The sequence below is a fragment of the Candoia aspera genome, chromosome 1 (genome assembly GCF_035149785.1).
Source record: "Candoia aspera isolate rCanAsp1 chromosome 1, rCanAsp1.hap2, whole genome shotgun sequence".
Taxonomy (NCBI): Eukaryota; Metazoa; Chordata; class Lepidosauria; order Squamata; family Boidae; genus Candoia; species Candoia aspera.
In genome coordinates, this window is record NC_086153.1 from 343739465 (window position 1) to 343757829 (window position 18365).

Genomic DNA, 18365 nt, shown 5'->3' on the forward strand with positions numbered 1-18365 from the left:
AGACTAAGTCCAGAAGATGGTTTCCAAATTATGGAATAGCCTTCCTTACAACATTAGATAGGCCCCACTTTCCAGCCTTTAGGGAGGCTGTTAAAACCGAGCACTTCTGGCTGATCACCATTGGGCTTATTATATTCATTAATTATAATTACTCCAAGGATTGCTATTAGATTTAGAGATAGTTGTATTTTGATGTGCTGCATTAGAATGGATGTTATTTATTGTATCATGGATGTTATATTGTTTTGGGCTGCTGTGAGTTTTTATCATTAATGCCCCACTGACATTTCAGTTATGCTGGTAATATGAATATTTTCTGTTAATACCTATGGATATTTTCATTTTTGAATTAGCCATTATGTTTTAGTTGGGTTGTTTTCATTTCTGGGTTAGTTATTCTTAGTTATTCTTATGTGAATTATATTCACATATAGAAGAATTATATTCTTATGAGAATTCCTATTCTCAGATTTATTGCGGTGGTTGTAATTTTGGCTCTTGTAAGCCACTCTGAGTCTGGGTGATTCAGCAGCTTGTAAAGCCAATCAATCAATAAGTAAAGCATTCAGATAAGGCAGTGGATGCGGTGGATCGCTTCATTAGTTCCCCTGTACGCCGCAGAGTGTTGGACTTGATCCCTTCCAGATTCGTGGTTCCATGCCTGATTCCGTGATTCATGCCCATCCGTTCTTCCACCATTCCAAGGTCGTAGCCTAGTGGACACAGCTTTGGATCAACTTCTTTAATAGCACTAGGGGTTATGTTCTTCCATGCATTCCTCTAAAAAATTGTTATAAAACCTGTTGGGAGCAAAATTCATATTTCACAGGCATGAGAATGATCACATCTGTGCGTAAGTTTGCTCTTTTAAACTTGCTTAATGTCTGAACACAAAAAGGTGCTTTTCAATACTTCCAGTGTCTTTGTGTTAAAATAAACGAAAGGCCTGTGGCATCTTAAAACAGGGCTATCGTATCCCCTATTTTATCCTGGCTACAATCAGTTGGACACCTTTGAGGTGCTACAAAACTACAAAATTGGTATTAATCTAATTCATGTATATGCCACCTCCTCTGGCAGCTCTAGGCAGCATGCAAATCTGATATTCTTGCAAACCTTCTAGAGTTCATTCTTCTTGCTGCTGTGCTGAGAAAAAAATTCTTTTGTTGTTTCTACAGGTTGAAGCTTGAAGACGCCTATCAATGGTAAGATGTATCTCCAAGGTAATATCCGTCTATTGCATTGGCCTTTTGAAATCCTCCGAGGGAAAGCAGATGAATTCTCAGTTCAACCAGAAGCCAACATTTACTGTTAGGGATGATCCTTTATAGTAAATGTGACAAACTGACCACCTGTGCATCAGCTGGGACACAGTAAAGTCCTTTTTTTAAACTAACCAAGTGACCAACATTGTATTTCTTATAGGCCTCTTAGAGAACTTTATCTTACCAGGTGGATGATAGTGAAGAGAGGAAAGGTAGTTAAGAGCAAGTGTCATAACTGAAATAAACACCAGCCTCTGGTCGAATTGAGAACTTACCACCTGGAAGAAACTGCGCAGAGAGCGAGGCTTCCAGGCCATCAGAGGCGAGCTTTTAAACAACTGGGTCCATCATTGTCCTGGGGAGTTTTGATAATATTTCCTATCAAGATCATTTACATTTATGTTTAGATCTTGAAACTGAATCAAAAGCTTGAGTGTACAGACCTGAATTGCCACACATTTCATTCTTGGAGATCAAGGATGATCTTCCCTCTAACCATAAACCACACAGCCCCAACAAGCAACTGTGCATTTCCTACTGTGATCACGTTTCCGGAAAACTGATTGGTTTTTTACTACAGTATAGCAATTGCTGCTCGCTGCATCTGAGCAAAATCTAGCTATGATGAGTTTCTGTTACAAACACGGTTTTTATATACAGGTAGCCCTTGCTTAATCACCACAATTGGGACCAGAATTTTGGCTGCTCTGCAATGCAGTCATTGAGTGACTCCAACCCAATTTTACAACCTTTTGTGCAGCAGCTGTTAAACGAATCACCATGGTCATTAAGCAATCATGTGGTTGTTAAGCGATCCACATGGTCGTTAGGTGAATCACGTGGTGTGGCCCGGCCCGCGGGAGCGGGCGCAGGAGGCGGGATCGCGCCCTTGCCGAGGCTGGAAGATTGCGGCCGGGGGAAAGCCGGAGGCGGCGGCGCCCAGGGAGGCGGCGGCGGGCAGGGCGCGGGCGATGGACGGCGGCACCGGCTGCGGAGGTCGCTTCGGGAGTGGAGCGCTGCAGAGACCAAGGAGGCCGCCCCCCCGGATGAGCGGCGACGGCGTGGTTTGCTCGGGCTGGCTCCGCAAATCGCCGCCGGAGAAGAAGTTACGGAGATGCGTAAGTCGCAGCGCGGCGCTCCGGGGGCCGCGGAGTTCCGGGCGCCGCTGCCCTTCTGGCGAGCCCCGGGCGCAAGAGCGAGGGCCTTCGGCGGGGAGCGGCGCCCGCCCGTCTCAGCCCCAGCTGGGCTCGCGCCCCCGCCCCCGCCCGGCTTGCCCCGAGTTCGAGGTTGCTTGGCGGGGCCCAGAGGTGATCCGGGGGGCGGCGGGCGGGGGCCTGCTCCGCCGCCCGCTTCTTCCCGGCTGTTCTTAGCCCCGCTGCAGCCGAGGGCGAGGCCGGAGGCCGGCTGGCTGAGAGGAGGTCGCCTGCCTCGGGGGATGCTGCTGCCCGCGATCCCCGCGGGGCGGGGTGAGGCGAGGCGGGAGCCGCTCCCCGCCCCGGGCTGGGGTAGGGGCGGCGGCGACTCACTCCCCTTCCCGGCCCGGCCGGAGCGACTCCGTCGCGGCAAGCCGGGCAGCGGGGCGGAGCGGGCTCTCCCCTTCCCGCGGCGGGCTGCGCCTGGCGGCGGCGTTTCGATTAGAGCGCTGGCGGGCCGCCTGCCCCTAGCCTCCCTGACCGTTCGGGAGACCGGGGTGGGGTTCCCACGACCACGCGAGTCCTCCGGCCGGGGAACAGCCTCGCGACGGCTGGGCTGGGCTGGCCGTTTCCAGCCTTGGGTCGGCTTAGCCTGAGCGGCGTGAACCTGGAAAGAGGGTTAACCGGCTAACCAGGTTCGGCGTGTTGCGCACCTGCTCGGGGAGGGGCCCCGGGGCGGAACGCGCCTTGGGGCCGCCGCTTGAGTGACAGCAGTTTCTCCTCCTCCGGCGGAGCGGTTTGCCTGCCGAAGTTGCTGTTAGCTGCGGAGTTTGGCTGCCTGAGTGAGAAGCATCCCGGCATCCGTTCAGATGCCGGCCTGAATGCGGAGACACCCCCCCCCCCCCATTAGGCCGACCTGTAGAGCAGTGTTTCTCCACCCCGGCGAGTTTAAACTGTGCGGACTTCGACTCCCAGAATTCCTGGGAATTCAACTCCCAGCATGGCTGGTTGGGGAATTCTGGGAGTCGAAGTCCGCACAGCTTAAACTCGCCGAGGTGGAGAGACACTGCTATAGAGGCATGGGCCAAGTACTGGCCAGCTCTGGCCCTGCTTAGCTTTACAACACCCACCAAGATCAGCTAGATGCCCTGTCTCTTCAGATGGGTGGATGGATTTTGCACCCGCCCTGTGGATAGGCTGCTGCGATCGGAACCCCCTTTGAGTGCCTCCAGGCCCACCTCTCTAGCTCAGAACACAACGTCCATAAAATTCCACTGCTGTTGGCTGAAGAGTGGTGGGTGGACAGGTTTTTATATTGTGGATTGTAATTTTGTAAGCTGTCTGGGATCACTGTGTGTGAGTTGGGCAGCCATATAAATTTGTTTAATAAATAAAAAAAAGTGAGCGATAAAAAATGACGTCACTTTGGAGTTGAGCTCAGAGACAAAAGCGTGTGGTTTACTTGACAAGAGTGGAAATGATTTCTCGTGATCAGGGAAGTTTTTTTTCCAAGTTCCCAGTCTAGCCTAGGACCCTGGCATTTCCTGGTGGTCTCATCTCGTTTCTGCTGATGGAGGTACCTTACCTTTAAGCGAGGCACCAACTGGACAATCCTTCTAACTCAACGTGTTTTCCTAGAGAAGATGTTCTCTAAAGTAATGGATGCTTGGCCAGGAGCACTTGTTGTCCTCCAGGAATTTTGTACGACACCTCCCCGACTCTCTGGCCATTGGCTGTGCTGGCTGCGGCTGATGGGAGCAGAAGTCCAACATTTCTGGAAGACGCCCTACCTATCTGTGCAAAAGCATCCAGCCGTGTCCTAAGGGTCACGTAAGAGTTTCTGTGTTTTCTTTTGAGCAACTATCTGCATGAAGGAGTCTGTGCCTGTATCTGGAGCTTGTCTGCACGAAAATTTGTGGGGGTCCTCTATTTATTTCCAGTTTAAATGTCTTGGCTTTAGCAAGAGCCTTGCAAACTGCTCAGTGAGGGCTGACCGGACAGGCTGGAATCTCGCAGGATTTCGTGGGCTGGGGAGAGGGCAGCTGCATCTGGCCTGCGGATGATGGAGATGATGCTGACCTATTTTTATGGACCACCCAGGCCTTAAAGACTCTTGGCCATCTACAGATAAGATACATATGAAACAATATGCAGGGAACTAAAAGTACACAAATAGAAGGTCTAAAAACGAATGGAAAAGAGAGAATAAAGTTAAACGAAACCAAATGGTAACCAAACCGAGATGGGGTCAGATGGAAGATTTCTGTTTTGGGCAGCTTCCAGAAGGTGTGTGTGTGTGTGTGTGTGTGTGTGTGTGGAGACAACTGGATGTCTGCTGGGAATGCCATTCCAAAGAACCTGCGCAGCTTCTGACATTTTATCATGCTTGGTGGATGTGTAAAAAAGCTAGAAAATTTTGGATGCAAATACATGCACTGATTCAGAAGATTTTAAAGATGAATATACAATTGAGACCAGAGGTCTTTCTTTTGGGATTGATGGACAAACAGTTGGAAAAATGTCATGGAACTTTGTTTTTGTACATGGTAACTGCGGCGAGATTATTGCATGCACAAAGATGGAAAGATTCGGCATTGCCCACAATGGAGAAATGGTGAAGATGGCACAACTTCTGAGATGGCCCAATTGACTTCTTTGATCAGAGAAAAGACAATATCTACCTTTATTGCTGACTGGAAGCTCCTTATGGACTTTTTGCATAAAACAGAAAAAAATGAACTTATGATTTAAGTTCATTTTTTAATCACCCAGATATAACCACCCAGAGTCCTTCTTCTGGGGGGAGACGGGTGGTGGCAAAATTTGAAAAATAAATAAAATAAACTAAATAAATGATTTATGGTTTGGATGATTAGACAGGATAGATTATAGAAAGAAAGGAATCATGTTGTAACCTTAGAGTAAGAGGTAAATTTATAATTGTACTTATAACTGGTATAAAGAAGATCAGAAGCCATACCTTTGTATCTCTTTATCTTTTTTCATCAAAAAACCAAGTTCGTTTTTTTTCTTTTTTACGCAAAAAAAAGTCCATAAGGGTTTTCACCAATAAATGTAGATATTGTCTTTTCTCTAATCAAACAAGTCAATTTATTATTTAATTGATCATATAAATCACTTTTGATGGATTACATGCCATCAAGTTGGTGCCAGCGTTTTCCAGCCACAGAGACTGATTTTCTCCAGGAATGATAGCTTGAATATAAATATATCTTTCCTCCCCCCCACCCCTTTTTATTTTTCAGATAGTAAAGGGGGTTGGGCTGACAGCCCGTGCAGCTGAGCATTGCCAGCTGTAATGATGGTGGCTCAATAGAGGGCTGTCTGAATTTATTTTATTTATTTATCAAATTTATTACCGCCCATCTCCCCCCGAGGAGGGCCTCTGGGTGGTTTACAATAAAAACAATTAAAACAGTACGATATAAAACTATACAATAAATATAAATACACAGTAAAATATAAGCATGATAAAAACCAGATGGCTAAAAGTTCCCTATGAATTCTCAGAGTCTATCACCGCCCAGAGTCCCCTTTTTGGGGGAGATGGGCAGTGATAGAAATTTGAAAAATAAATCTGCAAGTAATACAGGGTCCTTCTAGGGATCTAGCCATCCCCAAGAGTGACTGCTCTCCTTCCTGCCCCAGGCAAGATGGCAAAACCAGGTTTTCAATTGCTTGCAGACATCCAGGAGCGAAGGGGCCGGTCTCACTTCTTCAAGGGTAGCCCCATGTAGAGCGTGTTACAGTAGTCTATACAGTAGTCTTTGAGCAGGAGTCGTGAGTCCAGGAGGACCCCCAGATTACGCACCGGGTGGCTCTGGGGCAGTGCCACCCCATCCAGAACCAAAGATGGCAAAGTCCCAGAGACTGAGGAGCCCCCAACCCACAGCCACTCCGTCTTACCAGGGTTCAGCTGAAGCCTGTTGTTCCCCATCCAGGCCCCCACAGCCCCCAGACCCTTGGAGGGGGTGGTCACGGCATCACTTACCTCACCCGGGATGGAGATATACAGTTGAGTATCATCAATATGCTGATACCTCATCCTGTGGTGACCGATGATCTCGCCTAGTGGTTTCAGTTTAGGTATTGGGTGCACAAAAAAGGAGACCTCAGTGGTCCTTTTCTCCAAATGGGTACATAAGGATTTGGACAACAGGGCAGGGGAGCCCCAATTAACTTGCTGGTTGTTTGTCAAGCAGTCCAGCTTGCCATCCCCAATCCTCCCTCCCTCCTCTTCCCACTACCTCTCCCACTCCTCCCTCCCTCCCTCCCTCCCTCCCTCCCTCCTTCCTTCCTTCCTTGAGAGAACAAAGCCTTTAAATTAATTGAAAATTAGTGATGTTGCAAAATGGTGGCCTCCAGATGGCAGGATGTCACTTCTGCACCCAGGCAATGTCCTACTTGGGTGACCTGTGCGCAGCCCTCAAAGCCAATTAGCTTATTTTTCTAGTCTCTGAGGGCCGGGAACTGAGAAATCCAAAACACGTTAAAGACAACGACAATGGCCCACCTCTTCCATGCTGGTGCCAAGAAAATTGTGAGGTGTTCTGTGAAGTCACCAGGGGTTGCATTTGACCTGAAGGTGGCTGCTAGCCATGCTGTTAAGGACCAGAGGCCTTGGCTTATCACACATGTGCTTGGTTTAGCCACATGGAGGCATCTGCAGAGAGGAGGTGTTAAAAAAAAAATCACGACGACAGCTGCCTTTTTGAAACCCTGCCCCCTTTTAATGTGGGCAAAAAGGGTGGAGCTTCAAACACACAGTTACAGCCAACATCTTGACTTTGGTCTAGTGGTTTAGGCAACAGGCTGGAAACCAGGAGGCTCTGAGTTCTAGTCCCACCTTAGGCATGAAAGCCGGCTGGGTGACCTCAGGCCAGTCCTTCTCTCTCAGCCCAACTCACCTCATGGGGTTGTTGTTGTGGGGAAAATAGCAGGAAGTTGCACTGAAGTTGCACAAATAAAATTGGCCAGTCCAGGACAGAAATCTCAAAAGGCAGAGCTTAAGGTAAACCTGCTTTAAACCTAGCCATTGTATTTCTTCCTGTTCCAGGCATAAGAAAACTTAGTTTTTCACTGGGCATTGCTAACACAAATGCTTGCTGGGTGTTTTAAGCATTATATTCCCAACACTGGAGGCTCCATTTTTGGAAGGGATGGCCCAAGTCAGCATTTCTCCATGTGGTGTCCTCTTTAGTCTGATCCTAAATTGTGCAATAAGAAGTTCATGATCTGAACTACAGTCAGCTCCAGGTCTTGTTTTTACCGACTGTATAGATGTCCGCCACCTTTGGCTGCAAAGGATGTAGTCATTCTGATTTCAGTGAAGTCCATGTATAAAGCCATCTCTTAGGTTGTTGGAAGAGAGTATTCGTTATGCAGAGTGAGTTGTCTTGGCAAAATCCTATCAGCCTATGTCCTGCTTCGTTTTGTTCTCCCAGGCCATGCTTACCTGTAATTCCAGGTGTCATCTGACTGCCCACCTTAGCATTCCAGTCTCCTGTGATGAAAATAACATCTCTTTTAGGCGTGTTGTCCAGTAGGTGCTGCAGATCCTCATAGAATTGCTCTACTTCAGCTTCTTCAGCATCTGTGGTTGGGGCGTATATTTGGATCATTGTGATGTTAGATGGTTTGCCCTGAATTCGAATTGAGATCATTCTATCATTTTTTGGGTTGTATCCAAGCACTGCTTTAGCCACTTCACTATTAATTATGAAGGCTACTCCATTTCTTCTGTGGTCCTCTTGTCCACAGTACTAGATCTGGTGGTCATTTGATGTGAAGTGGCCCATTCCAGTCCATTTCAGTTCACTGATGCCCAAAATGTCTACCTTTAATCTTGACATCTCACCAATAACCACATCCAATTTGCCCTGGCTCATAGATCTTACATTCCAGGTTCCAATGGTGTGTTGATCCTTAGAACATCGGATTCGCCGTTCACCACCAGCACCATCAGCCGCTAGCCGTCCTTTTGGCTTTGAGCTAGCTGCCTCATCACGTCTGGGGCTAGTTGAGCTCATCCTCTGTTCCTCCCCAGTAGCATTTTGACCATCTTCTGACCTGGGAGTCTCATCTTCCGATGGTATACCGACATATCTCTGGTTGTACTGATCCATTTAGTTTTCACGGCAAGAATACTGGGGTGGGTTGCCGTTACCTTCCCCAGGGATCGTATTTAGTCTGACCTCTTTGTCATGACCTTCCCGTCTTGGGTGGCCCTACACGGTTTAGCTCATGGCGTCATTGAGGTGCTCAAGCTCCAGCACCACGACAAGGTAATGATCTGGGGCTGCTTTAACGAATTGACTCATTAAAGCAGCCCCATCTCTTTGTTTAAGCTCATGATGTGGAAGTCTGAAAGAAAGATGGGGCTGTATTAATAGCAAGTCCAAAGTGCCTCTTCTGAATCATTTCCAATCGTGCACAGCTCTCCTATAAACCCATAATGTGTTTTGACAATTCACGCTTTATTAGGAAACACAAATGAATTAACATGCATCTCTTGACACATTTTAGCCAACAGGCTTCAAAACAAGTCCTCTGGATGTTTATCTCCTGCTGTGATTTATTTTTCTCTGAAATTGCGGTTGATATGGCTGTTTTATCCTCTCCTCTGCTGAAGAACAAATGATTCAAGCTGTGTTGATTTGTCACCTGTATTTCTTGGATTTGCAATGATACCCTAATGATGTGTTGAACTTCAGGATTAGCCATTGGAGAGAAACCATTAACGGCAGGAGGAAGCATCTGCTCTCCCCCTTCCCCCTTCTCATTTAGTGAAAGAGATTCTGCTTTTGGCATTTCTTTCCAAGGAGAAGAAAAAGTGGGAGAATATCTGTGTGTAGCATTTTGGCCCTATTTGTTGGTTGCTGTATTGATTTATGAGGTTTATAAGCCGTCCCAATCTGTTTGTGCCTCTGGGCAGTGTCCAGAACACGACAATTAAAAAGAAAAAAATTACATCATCCAAAAAGAGAGCCCAGAAAAAAAATTCCACCATCATTTCACACACCAATGTTGGACATGTGACACCAAAGCACAAAGTGGCTTACAGGTAGTCCTCACCTAACCACAATTGAGGCTGGAATTTTGGTTGCTAAGTCACCCAATTTTACAATCTTTTTTTTATGGCAGGAGTTAAGCGAATCACCGCAGGCATTAAGCAAATCATGGTTGTTAAGCAAATCACACAGTTGCCCATTGATTTTGCTTGCCAGTAGCCAGCTGGGAAGGTCAAAAATGGCAATCATGTGACCACTGGTTGCCAAACACCCAAAATGTGATCACATGACTGTGGGGATGCTGTGATGGTCGTAGTGTGAGGACCGGCCATAAGTCAGTTTTTCTGGCACCTTCATAAGTCTGAACCATCACTGTCTGAACCAAATGAATGGTTGTTAAGTGAGGACTACCTGTATTGACAGTGTTGAAGGCAAAGACAGGCTTTAAAAAGGGAGGGGCTCCGTCCCTCTTTATCGGCTTATGCAAATGAGAATGGATGTGATTGGGCGCAGCTGCCAGATGTTTCATTGGATGCCGACAATAGCGATATAGCGCATCATGTATCAGTGAGGCTGTTAGGCCGTAACTAGGAGAGAATGGAGCAGGACTACAAAGACAATGAGTCTTTTAAGACGACAAAGAGGCAGGATTCCATGAACATAGCTTTTTTCCTTACAGTTACTTTCTTCGGCTTTGCTCCCTTCCCAGTATCTTTTCCCTGTTTATCATCATTCCTTGGACTTCTAAATGTTTTTATGGCAGGGCTGACAGTTTTAGTTTCCTGGGAAAGTGCATTTGTGAAGGGGGCAGTTGCCTGATTTGATGCCATGTACTGTAGCTGGGCCAGTAGTTTGTGTTCCCTGGGAAAATGTGTCTGGGTGAGGGGTCTTAGCTGGGCCCCTAAAATGCACCCCACAAGGGGTCCATTGCCCACTCAGACCCAGGGCCTGGGGATAGGGCTGGATTTAAGGGTTTGTTCAAGTATGGCCAGAGCGGGGGCCATGCGAATCTCGGGAGGGGGTTGCTGTCAGAGGGTGGGTGCAGCGATGGAGAAGCCCTGCTTCCTGGGTCCCACCAGGTGACGTCGTTTAATTGATGGGATCCAGAGCATGCTGATTCTTTCCTTCAGACCGTATTTTTGGTGGCCAAGATCATACGTGACTTTCCGTGTTCAACGATCTGCAGCCTCTCTGACTTCCCAGGCTACAGTTAAAGTAACTTTTTTCATTGGCCTTTTTTTAGATGGCAAAGCATGGACATCCAGGTCATCTTAGAAGGGTGGAAAGATGTTTCACATAACATGACACAAACAGATGCATGCGGTGGCATTCACGGGGGGTTCAAAACAGGCAAGATGCCAGTGGTGGCAGCAGGATGGATCAGTGTGTGTGGATCAGTGTCTCACGTGCACACAAAGGAGTGGGGCTGTGCTGCTGTGACTGCCATCTTGCCTGTTTTGACTGAACCCCCCCACTTCCTCTGGACAACACTGGAGCCTTGCCCTGCCCCCTCCAACAGTAACACTAGGTCAGTAGCATCACTGAGAGAATTTTGAAGGACGTTCTCAAGCATCCTACGCATAAGAGGAGAGCTGGGCACCAACCACAAGAAACTCGCTGGCTCTGAACAGAGAAGATCTCAAGTTGGTTTGTTTATTGACTTGACTAGACTTCGATTGGATATGGTTGGCCTTTATGACCAGCTCTGTTCAAGTTCAGTCCACAGAGGCTGCACTCGAGAAGATTTGGGCATTTTGGCAATTCTAGCCCAAGTAACTGGAGGCCAGCAGGCTAAGGCAGCCACTGACCTCAGCTAAGAAGGGCCATCTAGGCCAGACTGAGGCAGCTCCGTCTGTTTCCAAGAAGTAAAACAATCTCCTTCTCTGTGTCTTCTAGGCATGGAAGACACGATGGTTTATCCTTCGCAGCGGAGACCCAGGTGTCCTAGAATACTACAAAAACAATCACTCCAAGAAGCCTCTGCGTGTGATCAACCTCGGTTTTTGTGAACAAGTGGATGCTGGGTTGACCTTCAACAGGAAGGAGCTTCGGGATAGTTACGTCTTCGATGTCAAGACCAGTGAAAGGACCTTCTACCTGGTTGCTGAAACAAAGGAGGACATGAACAAATGGGTGCGCAATATTTGTCAAATCTCTGGGTTCATCCAGTCTAAAGACCGCTCAGGTAAGGTCCAAGTTTCACATCAGGGGCATACAAAATTTTGGGCAGAGAAGTGTGACAAATTAGGAAGCAGATTACAGAGGGAAGAAGGTTGTCCATCTATCAAAGTTAAACATTAGAAATGCTTCTTCTGAGATGAGAAGGTTCTCAAGAAAAGATTGGACAACCATTTCTCCGAGATGGTATGAGCATTCCTGCCTTGGACTTGGGCAGGGGGGTGGACTAGAAGACCTCCAAGGTCCCTTCCAACCCTATGGTTCTGTGATTCTGTGATTTGGAATGTGGTGTGTTTCAGCATGTTTGGATGGTCTGCTGCAGAAACAAGCAGCTTCCTTTGCACTGTGGGCTGTAGCACACTTCCCTAACCCGCAATCAGATGTCACCAGAATGAAATGTTTAGTCCAGATGTTGGGGCCTTGGAGGGTTTTAAAAGTGGGATGAGAATATAAATCCTTTGGAGAGCAAATGGCTCCAGTTCTTAAATCTGTGAACTCCCTCAAAGAACCAAAACCACACAATACAAATCCTGCCATTTTGCTTCTGAATTTTAACTGCACTATTCTCCCTTCTTCTGGTTCTTGGACGCAGGGGCAGGAGATGGGGTGAGATTGTGCTCAGTGGCCTCCTGTTCCTTTGCTTACTCTATGTTTGTTTCCTTGTCCTTCTTCCCCTCCCCCCCCATTCCACTGTTGAAATTTGGTCATTTTGCCTCCAAATTCTAGCAGTGCAATCTCAGGACATGGCAGAGATGCTGGTGCAATACTTTGTGTGACCACTCCTGGTACCTGATCCTCAGATTTCCTTACCAAACATCCATATTTTTTCTCCTTATGGAAAGAGAGTCATAGAAATATTAATTGTGTTAATTTGTTCCGAGGGTTTAGTCATGGAAGTGGTGGAGCAGGCAGATTAACACAATAACTGTAAGCTACAATGACCTGAGATGGTTGTGCCCTTGAACAAGAGCAACTGTGATCCAAACTATTTGGAGAAGTGTTTCGCAAACTTGGCAACTTTAAGATGTGTGGACTTCAGCTCCCAGAATTCCCCAGCCAGCATCTTAAAGCTGCCAAGTTTGAGAAACACTGATTTAGCGGGCTCCAAACTGGTTGTTCCAGACCAGAGTTTCTCGGCCTTGGCACCTTTAAGCTGTGTGAACTTCAGCTCCCAGAATTCCCCAGCCAGCAATGAATGGCTGAGGAATTCTGGGGGTTGAAGTCGACACAGCGTAAAGTTGTTAAGGTTGAGAAACGCTGCTCTAGACTGTAAACGTAGTATTTCAAAACTGTTCCAAGTTAGTCTTCAGGATTTACTAAGTTCTATGAATAATAAAGCGGGCAACACATTGTGTGTGGAGCTGCATGTGAAGCACGTTTGAAAACTAGTATTAGTGCAAATCAAAGTTGCCTGATATGTAGCTGCTTGACCAGAGTCTGCAGACTTGAGTGAAAAATGAATATCTTTATGGCTTCTGGTTGGTTTATAAGTCCAGTTCAAAGTGCTGGTTTTGACCTTGAAAGCCCAACATTGGAGTTGATGATCACATTTAACATTTCATTATGGTCAAGAATCACAGAGGACTTTAAGGCAAAGTAGGACAAGCTTGGATTTTCTGATTTTCTTTCGTATGTTTTTAGGGGAAAACATGTGGATTATTCTCTAAACTATGTTGAGCCCATTTTAGGGTTTAGCAGCAAACCAAGATAATATACAAATAATGACACACACAGTGTACCGTCATGAAAAACTCCACCTGTGTGCGCTGGCATCCCCACATTTGATACAAGTATCAATCAAAGCGAATATTTGTAGTTCAGGGTTGAACTGGGGAGTCCTTGGTGCTCTCTGAGCCTGGTTGTTTCCTTGCAGATGTTTCATTGCCAGACTCGGCAACATCTTCAGTGCAAAGAGGGAGTGGGCCTTGCTCTCTGTTTATATACCGTGGCTTGCCCTGCTTGTGTTGGTGGGGGTGTTGTTCTCTTCTTGGGAGTTCTTTCATTGGGCTGTTGTTTGCTGCTTAGTTGATTGACTGAGTTAATAGTTCCTTGATTAGGGTGTATTGTGCTGTTTGTGCTGTTAATCTGGTGTTAATCCTAGTGTTGATTTTTGCATATCTGGGTGTTGATTGCTGGCAAGGGAGGGTACTGGTCTTTTGGCTTTTCTACTGTCTCTTTTGAATGTTATGTAAATGTTGTTTACCTCTATGTGTCTGTTGATGGCTGCTTTGTCTGAGTGCCAGGCTTCCAGGAATTCTCTGGCGTTTTTGGATTTGGCTTGGTTTAGGATGCTCACAGTTTCCCAGTTGAAACTATGGTTGAGTCTGTCCAAGTGCTGTGAGATTAAGGAGTTCTCATCGTGTCTTCTGACTGCCAGTTGGTGTTCGTGGATGCGCTCTGCTAGTCTTCTGCCTGTCTGTCCTACATAGTGGCTGTTACAGTCTTTGCACTGTATGTTGTAAATAACTCCTGCTTTTTCTTCTTGGGCTATTGGGTCTTTTGGGTTACTTAAGATATATATATATATATATATATATATATATATATATATATATATATACACACATACATATACATATACATATACATATACATATACATATATTTACTTACTTACTTACTTACTGTCTCGCCTTTATTGTGTTTATAAATAAATCAAGGCAGTGAACATACCTAATACTCCTTCCTCCTCCTATTTTTCCCACAACAACAACTCTGTGAGGTGAGTTGGGCTGAGAGGGAGGGACTGGCCCAATGTCACCCAGCTGGCTTTCATGCCTAAAGCAGGACTAGAACTCACAGACTCCTGGTTTCTAGCCTGGTGCCTTAACCACTGGACCAAACTGGCTTTCTGTTTTGAACGAGTTTTGAAAACTCTCTGTTTTGAAGAGTTTTAGTTGGTTTATGCGCTATGGTGATGCCATGTGGTTATAACAGTCTGTTGGTGTTTTCTGAAATGTTTCTGATGTATGGCAGCGTTATCCTTTTCATAGCTTCTGTTGGTTGGGTTGTAGTTGGTTGGATGGTGAGGCACTTTTTGATAAAGTTGAGAGGGTATCCATTTTGCTGGAAAAAAAATCCATTTTTTAAAAATCCATTTTACCCTAAGAAAGTTTTTTCCAAGGATAAATCTAAGGAAAAATCTTCTAAAGGTGAAAAGGCTTTACACACTGTTTATGTCCTGGCTAAGCAAAGATCGCAGACGAGGAGAAAGTCTCTAGTGTTTTATTTAACTGCTATTGTAGACAGAAAATCCTACCAAACTGAAGAAGCGTGGGAAAACCCAGACAGATAAACCCCAAAACTCAAGGTGGGCCTGTTCTGGGTTTCTCTGAATGACAGCTCAAAGTCTCTAAACTATGCGTGTGTTTTCCCCACTGCATCGGGGCCTCCTCCTGCTCACCATCCATACTCATGACAGTTTATAAAGCTGATACCAATAAATGTCCTAGACAATGGTTAATTGATTCAGGGGATAGCAGGCATCTATGTGGGAATAAAAGTGACTTTTGTGAGCTAAATGAAACCACAGAAGGAAGCATAACATTAGCAGATGGCAATTCAACTTCCAACTCAAGGAAAAGGAAGGGTGCCATTGCAATGCATCAGTGGAAGTGAATACAAAGATCTCGTAGCAGAAGATGTTTTCTATGTGCCAGACAGAGAAGTTAATTTACTAAGTGTTTCAACATTGAATAACAAAGGCTTTGATGTGATTTTTAATGCTAATGGAGAAGGTAAAGTCACCAGTGGAGAAAAGTTTTATGTTACAGGCTTTCAAAAGGATGGCTTCTACCAGGTGCACTGCAAACAACTGCCACCAGATGTCAGCCTCGCCTGTCAGCAGCAAAAGGAGGACAACAGCACCACCATCTGGGACAGACGCTTTATGCACCATGATTTTAACACAACCTTCAGAATGAAGGCATGGTAAGAGACTTTGAAATAAGCAACCGTGATAAATGCCAATCAAAATGTGTGATATGCATCAAAGGAGAAGCAACAAGACCAGCCATACCCAAAGGGAAAGGCGGGCAACCAAGCCACTTGAACTTATCCACACTGATTTGTGTGGACCTCTTCAAGCATCAGCGGGCAGAAATAAAAATGTTTTGTGCTTTATAGACGATTTTTCCAGATGCTGTGTGACCTACCTAATGAAGGAGAAATCCCAAACAGTGGACATGCTGAGAGCGTATGTAGCCATGGTGACCAACAAGTTCAACATAACCCCTCAAGCCCTCCAAAGCAACCCCGGGGGTGAGTTTATTTCACAAACCATGCAGACATACCTAACACAACTAAGTATAGAACACAGACTAACCACTCCATACACACCTGAACAAAATGGAGTTGGAGAAAGAAAAAAACGCTCACTAATGGACATGGTAAGATATATGCTTTTAGAAGCAGGTCTGCCTGACAAATACTGGGCAGATGCTGTTTTAACAGCTACATACTTACAGAATAGACTGCCAACCAAAGCCAACATGGTAACACCTTTTGAGCTATGGTATGAACGCAAACCAAGCGTAAAGCATCTGAGAGTATTTGGATCCAAGGCTTATGCACACATGCCAAAGGAGAAGAGATCCAAACTAGACCCCAGAGTTGAAGAAGGCATCATGATCGGGTATGCTCCAGGAAGCAAGGGATACAGAATCCTGAACCCGAAGACAGGAAAAGTAAGCATGTGCAGAGTGGTGTACTTTGCTGAATGAGAGGGAGGCTACCATAGTCATGCTGATGACGACTGTGCAGAAACCAACAGCGGCAGTTATCAGCTTGAGATGTTTAGCCCAACAGTCAAAGACACAATCACCACGCCAACTCAGAGGGAGATAGAAGCCCAGGCAGAAACTCCACCAGAGTCAGATGATGAGTCCACGGATGCAGAAGGGGTTGAACCGCCAAGTGCCACTCCTGAACCTGCTCCAAGATGCTCATCATGACCCAACAAAGGAGTTCCAGCCAAGAGACTCACCTACTTCGCAAGGTCGTCGTTACCAGGAGAACTGCATTGTGGAACAAAGTCCAGCAAATGCCACCAGATGAGGCAAGCAAGTGGAAGAAGGCAGCACAAGAAGAGCTAGAGGCTCTACACAAGAACAAAACATGGACTTTGACAAAAACTACCAACAGGCAAGAAAGCCATAGGATGCAAATGGGTTTTTCAAAGCTAAACAAGATGAACATGGAGAAGTACAAAGATACAAAGCTAGACCAGTCGCAAAAGGCTAGTCACAAATATATGGATGTGATTACAATGAATGTTTTGCTCCCGTTGTAAAACATACCACAGTCAGAATGCTCCTGAGTCTAGCAGCTTCCAGGAACATGGGTGTTGAACACCTAGATCTAAAGACTGCATTTCTACATGGAGAGAGAGAGGAAGAACTGAACTGTACATGCTACAACCTCCAGGCTTCGCCAGTCCCAAGACACAGCAACTCGTTTGCAAACTTCAGAAGGGGATTTATGGCCTGAAGCAAGCAGCAAGAGCATGGAATAAGAAGTTGAACCAAGTACTTCTTAAGCAAGGTTTTGTTCAAGGCAAAGCTGGTCCCTGCCTCTACGCAAGGCACAGAGATGGCAGAGAGGTGTACATTCTCTGTTACGTGGATGATTTGATGATTTGCCACAATAGCAAAAGAGACTGATGAAATCATGTCCAACCTGAACAACGAAGTAGAAGTCAAGCATCTGGGCAATGCCAGCTACTGGGAATACAGATTGAAAAAGAAGAAGATGGAAGTTTTCTTCTAAGCCAGAAGCAAAAGATCCTAGAACTGTTGGAGAGCTTAGGACTGCAAGATGCCAGTCCGATGCCAACACCGATAGAAACAGGCTTCCACAAGCAACAGGAACCTAATGAACTTTTACCTGAGAACAATGGCTATAAAAGTGCCATAGGTAAGCTACTGTATCTAGCCACTACCACTAGGCCAGACATAGCAGCTGCAGTAAACTTTCTTTGCAGAAAAACTAGCACACCCACACAGAGAGACTGGACTGGTGTTAAGCGGGTGGGAAGGTACCTTAAGGACACTATACACCTGAAACTAAAACTACCAGCCACTGACAGTCCTAAACTAGTGGGGTTTACAGATGCAGATTGGGCAGAAGACATTACTGACCGTAAATCCACTAGCAGGCATGTATTTTTCTATGGGGGTGGAGCAGTGAGCTGGGGAAGCCGTAAGCAAGCTACAGTTGCACATTCGTCCACAGAGGCGGAGTATGTGTCAGCAGCAGAAGCCTGCAAAGAGGTTTCATGGCTCAAGCTACTGCTTGAAGACATGGGAAGAGAGGAATCTACCCCTATTCAGGTCTTTGAAGACAACCAAAGTTGCATTAGACTCTCACGGTCAGAAAAGATTAATGGGAAAACTAAACACATTGATGTAAAGTATCATGTAGTAAAAGGCTTGCAAGAGCAAGGAATAGTCAGACTAGACTATTGTCCCACAAGGAACATGACTGCGGACATTTTCACAAAGCAGTTGCCGAGGAGCAGTTAACAAGATTCATCCAGTGGCCAAGAGGCCTTCAACACAGATTCATGCCCATTCAGCTGCTCAGTCAGACTGTTGCAATGTGCTGTACATGAGGCCGCCCTTGAAGATCGCTTAGAAGCGGCAGCTAGTCCAGTGATGGGTATGCCCATGAGTCACTGCTCTGGTTGCCCGTGGGCTTCTGGATGCAATTCAGGTGCTGGTTACTGTTTATAAGGCCCTTCATGGCATAGGGCCTGGTAC

General features: G+C 46.1%; 1 protein-coding gene across 1 annotated transcript in view; it reads left to right on the plus strand.

Moving 5' to 3' along the window:
- The first annotated feature begins 2311 nt into the window (after window positions 1–2311).
- LOC134488547 (GRB2-associated-binding protein 2-like) overlaps window positions 2312–18365 on the plus strand; it is a 48920-nt gene continuing 32866 nt past the window's right edge. Inside the window, exons 1-2 of the mRNA XM_063291028.1 lie at window positions 2312–2383; window positions 11326–11614. Of these exons, the coding sequence (XP_063147098.1) occupies window positions 2312–2383; window positions 11326–11614 (361 nt within the window). The remainder of the gene's footprint in view (window positions 2384–11325; window positions 11615–18365) is intronic.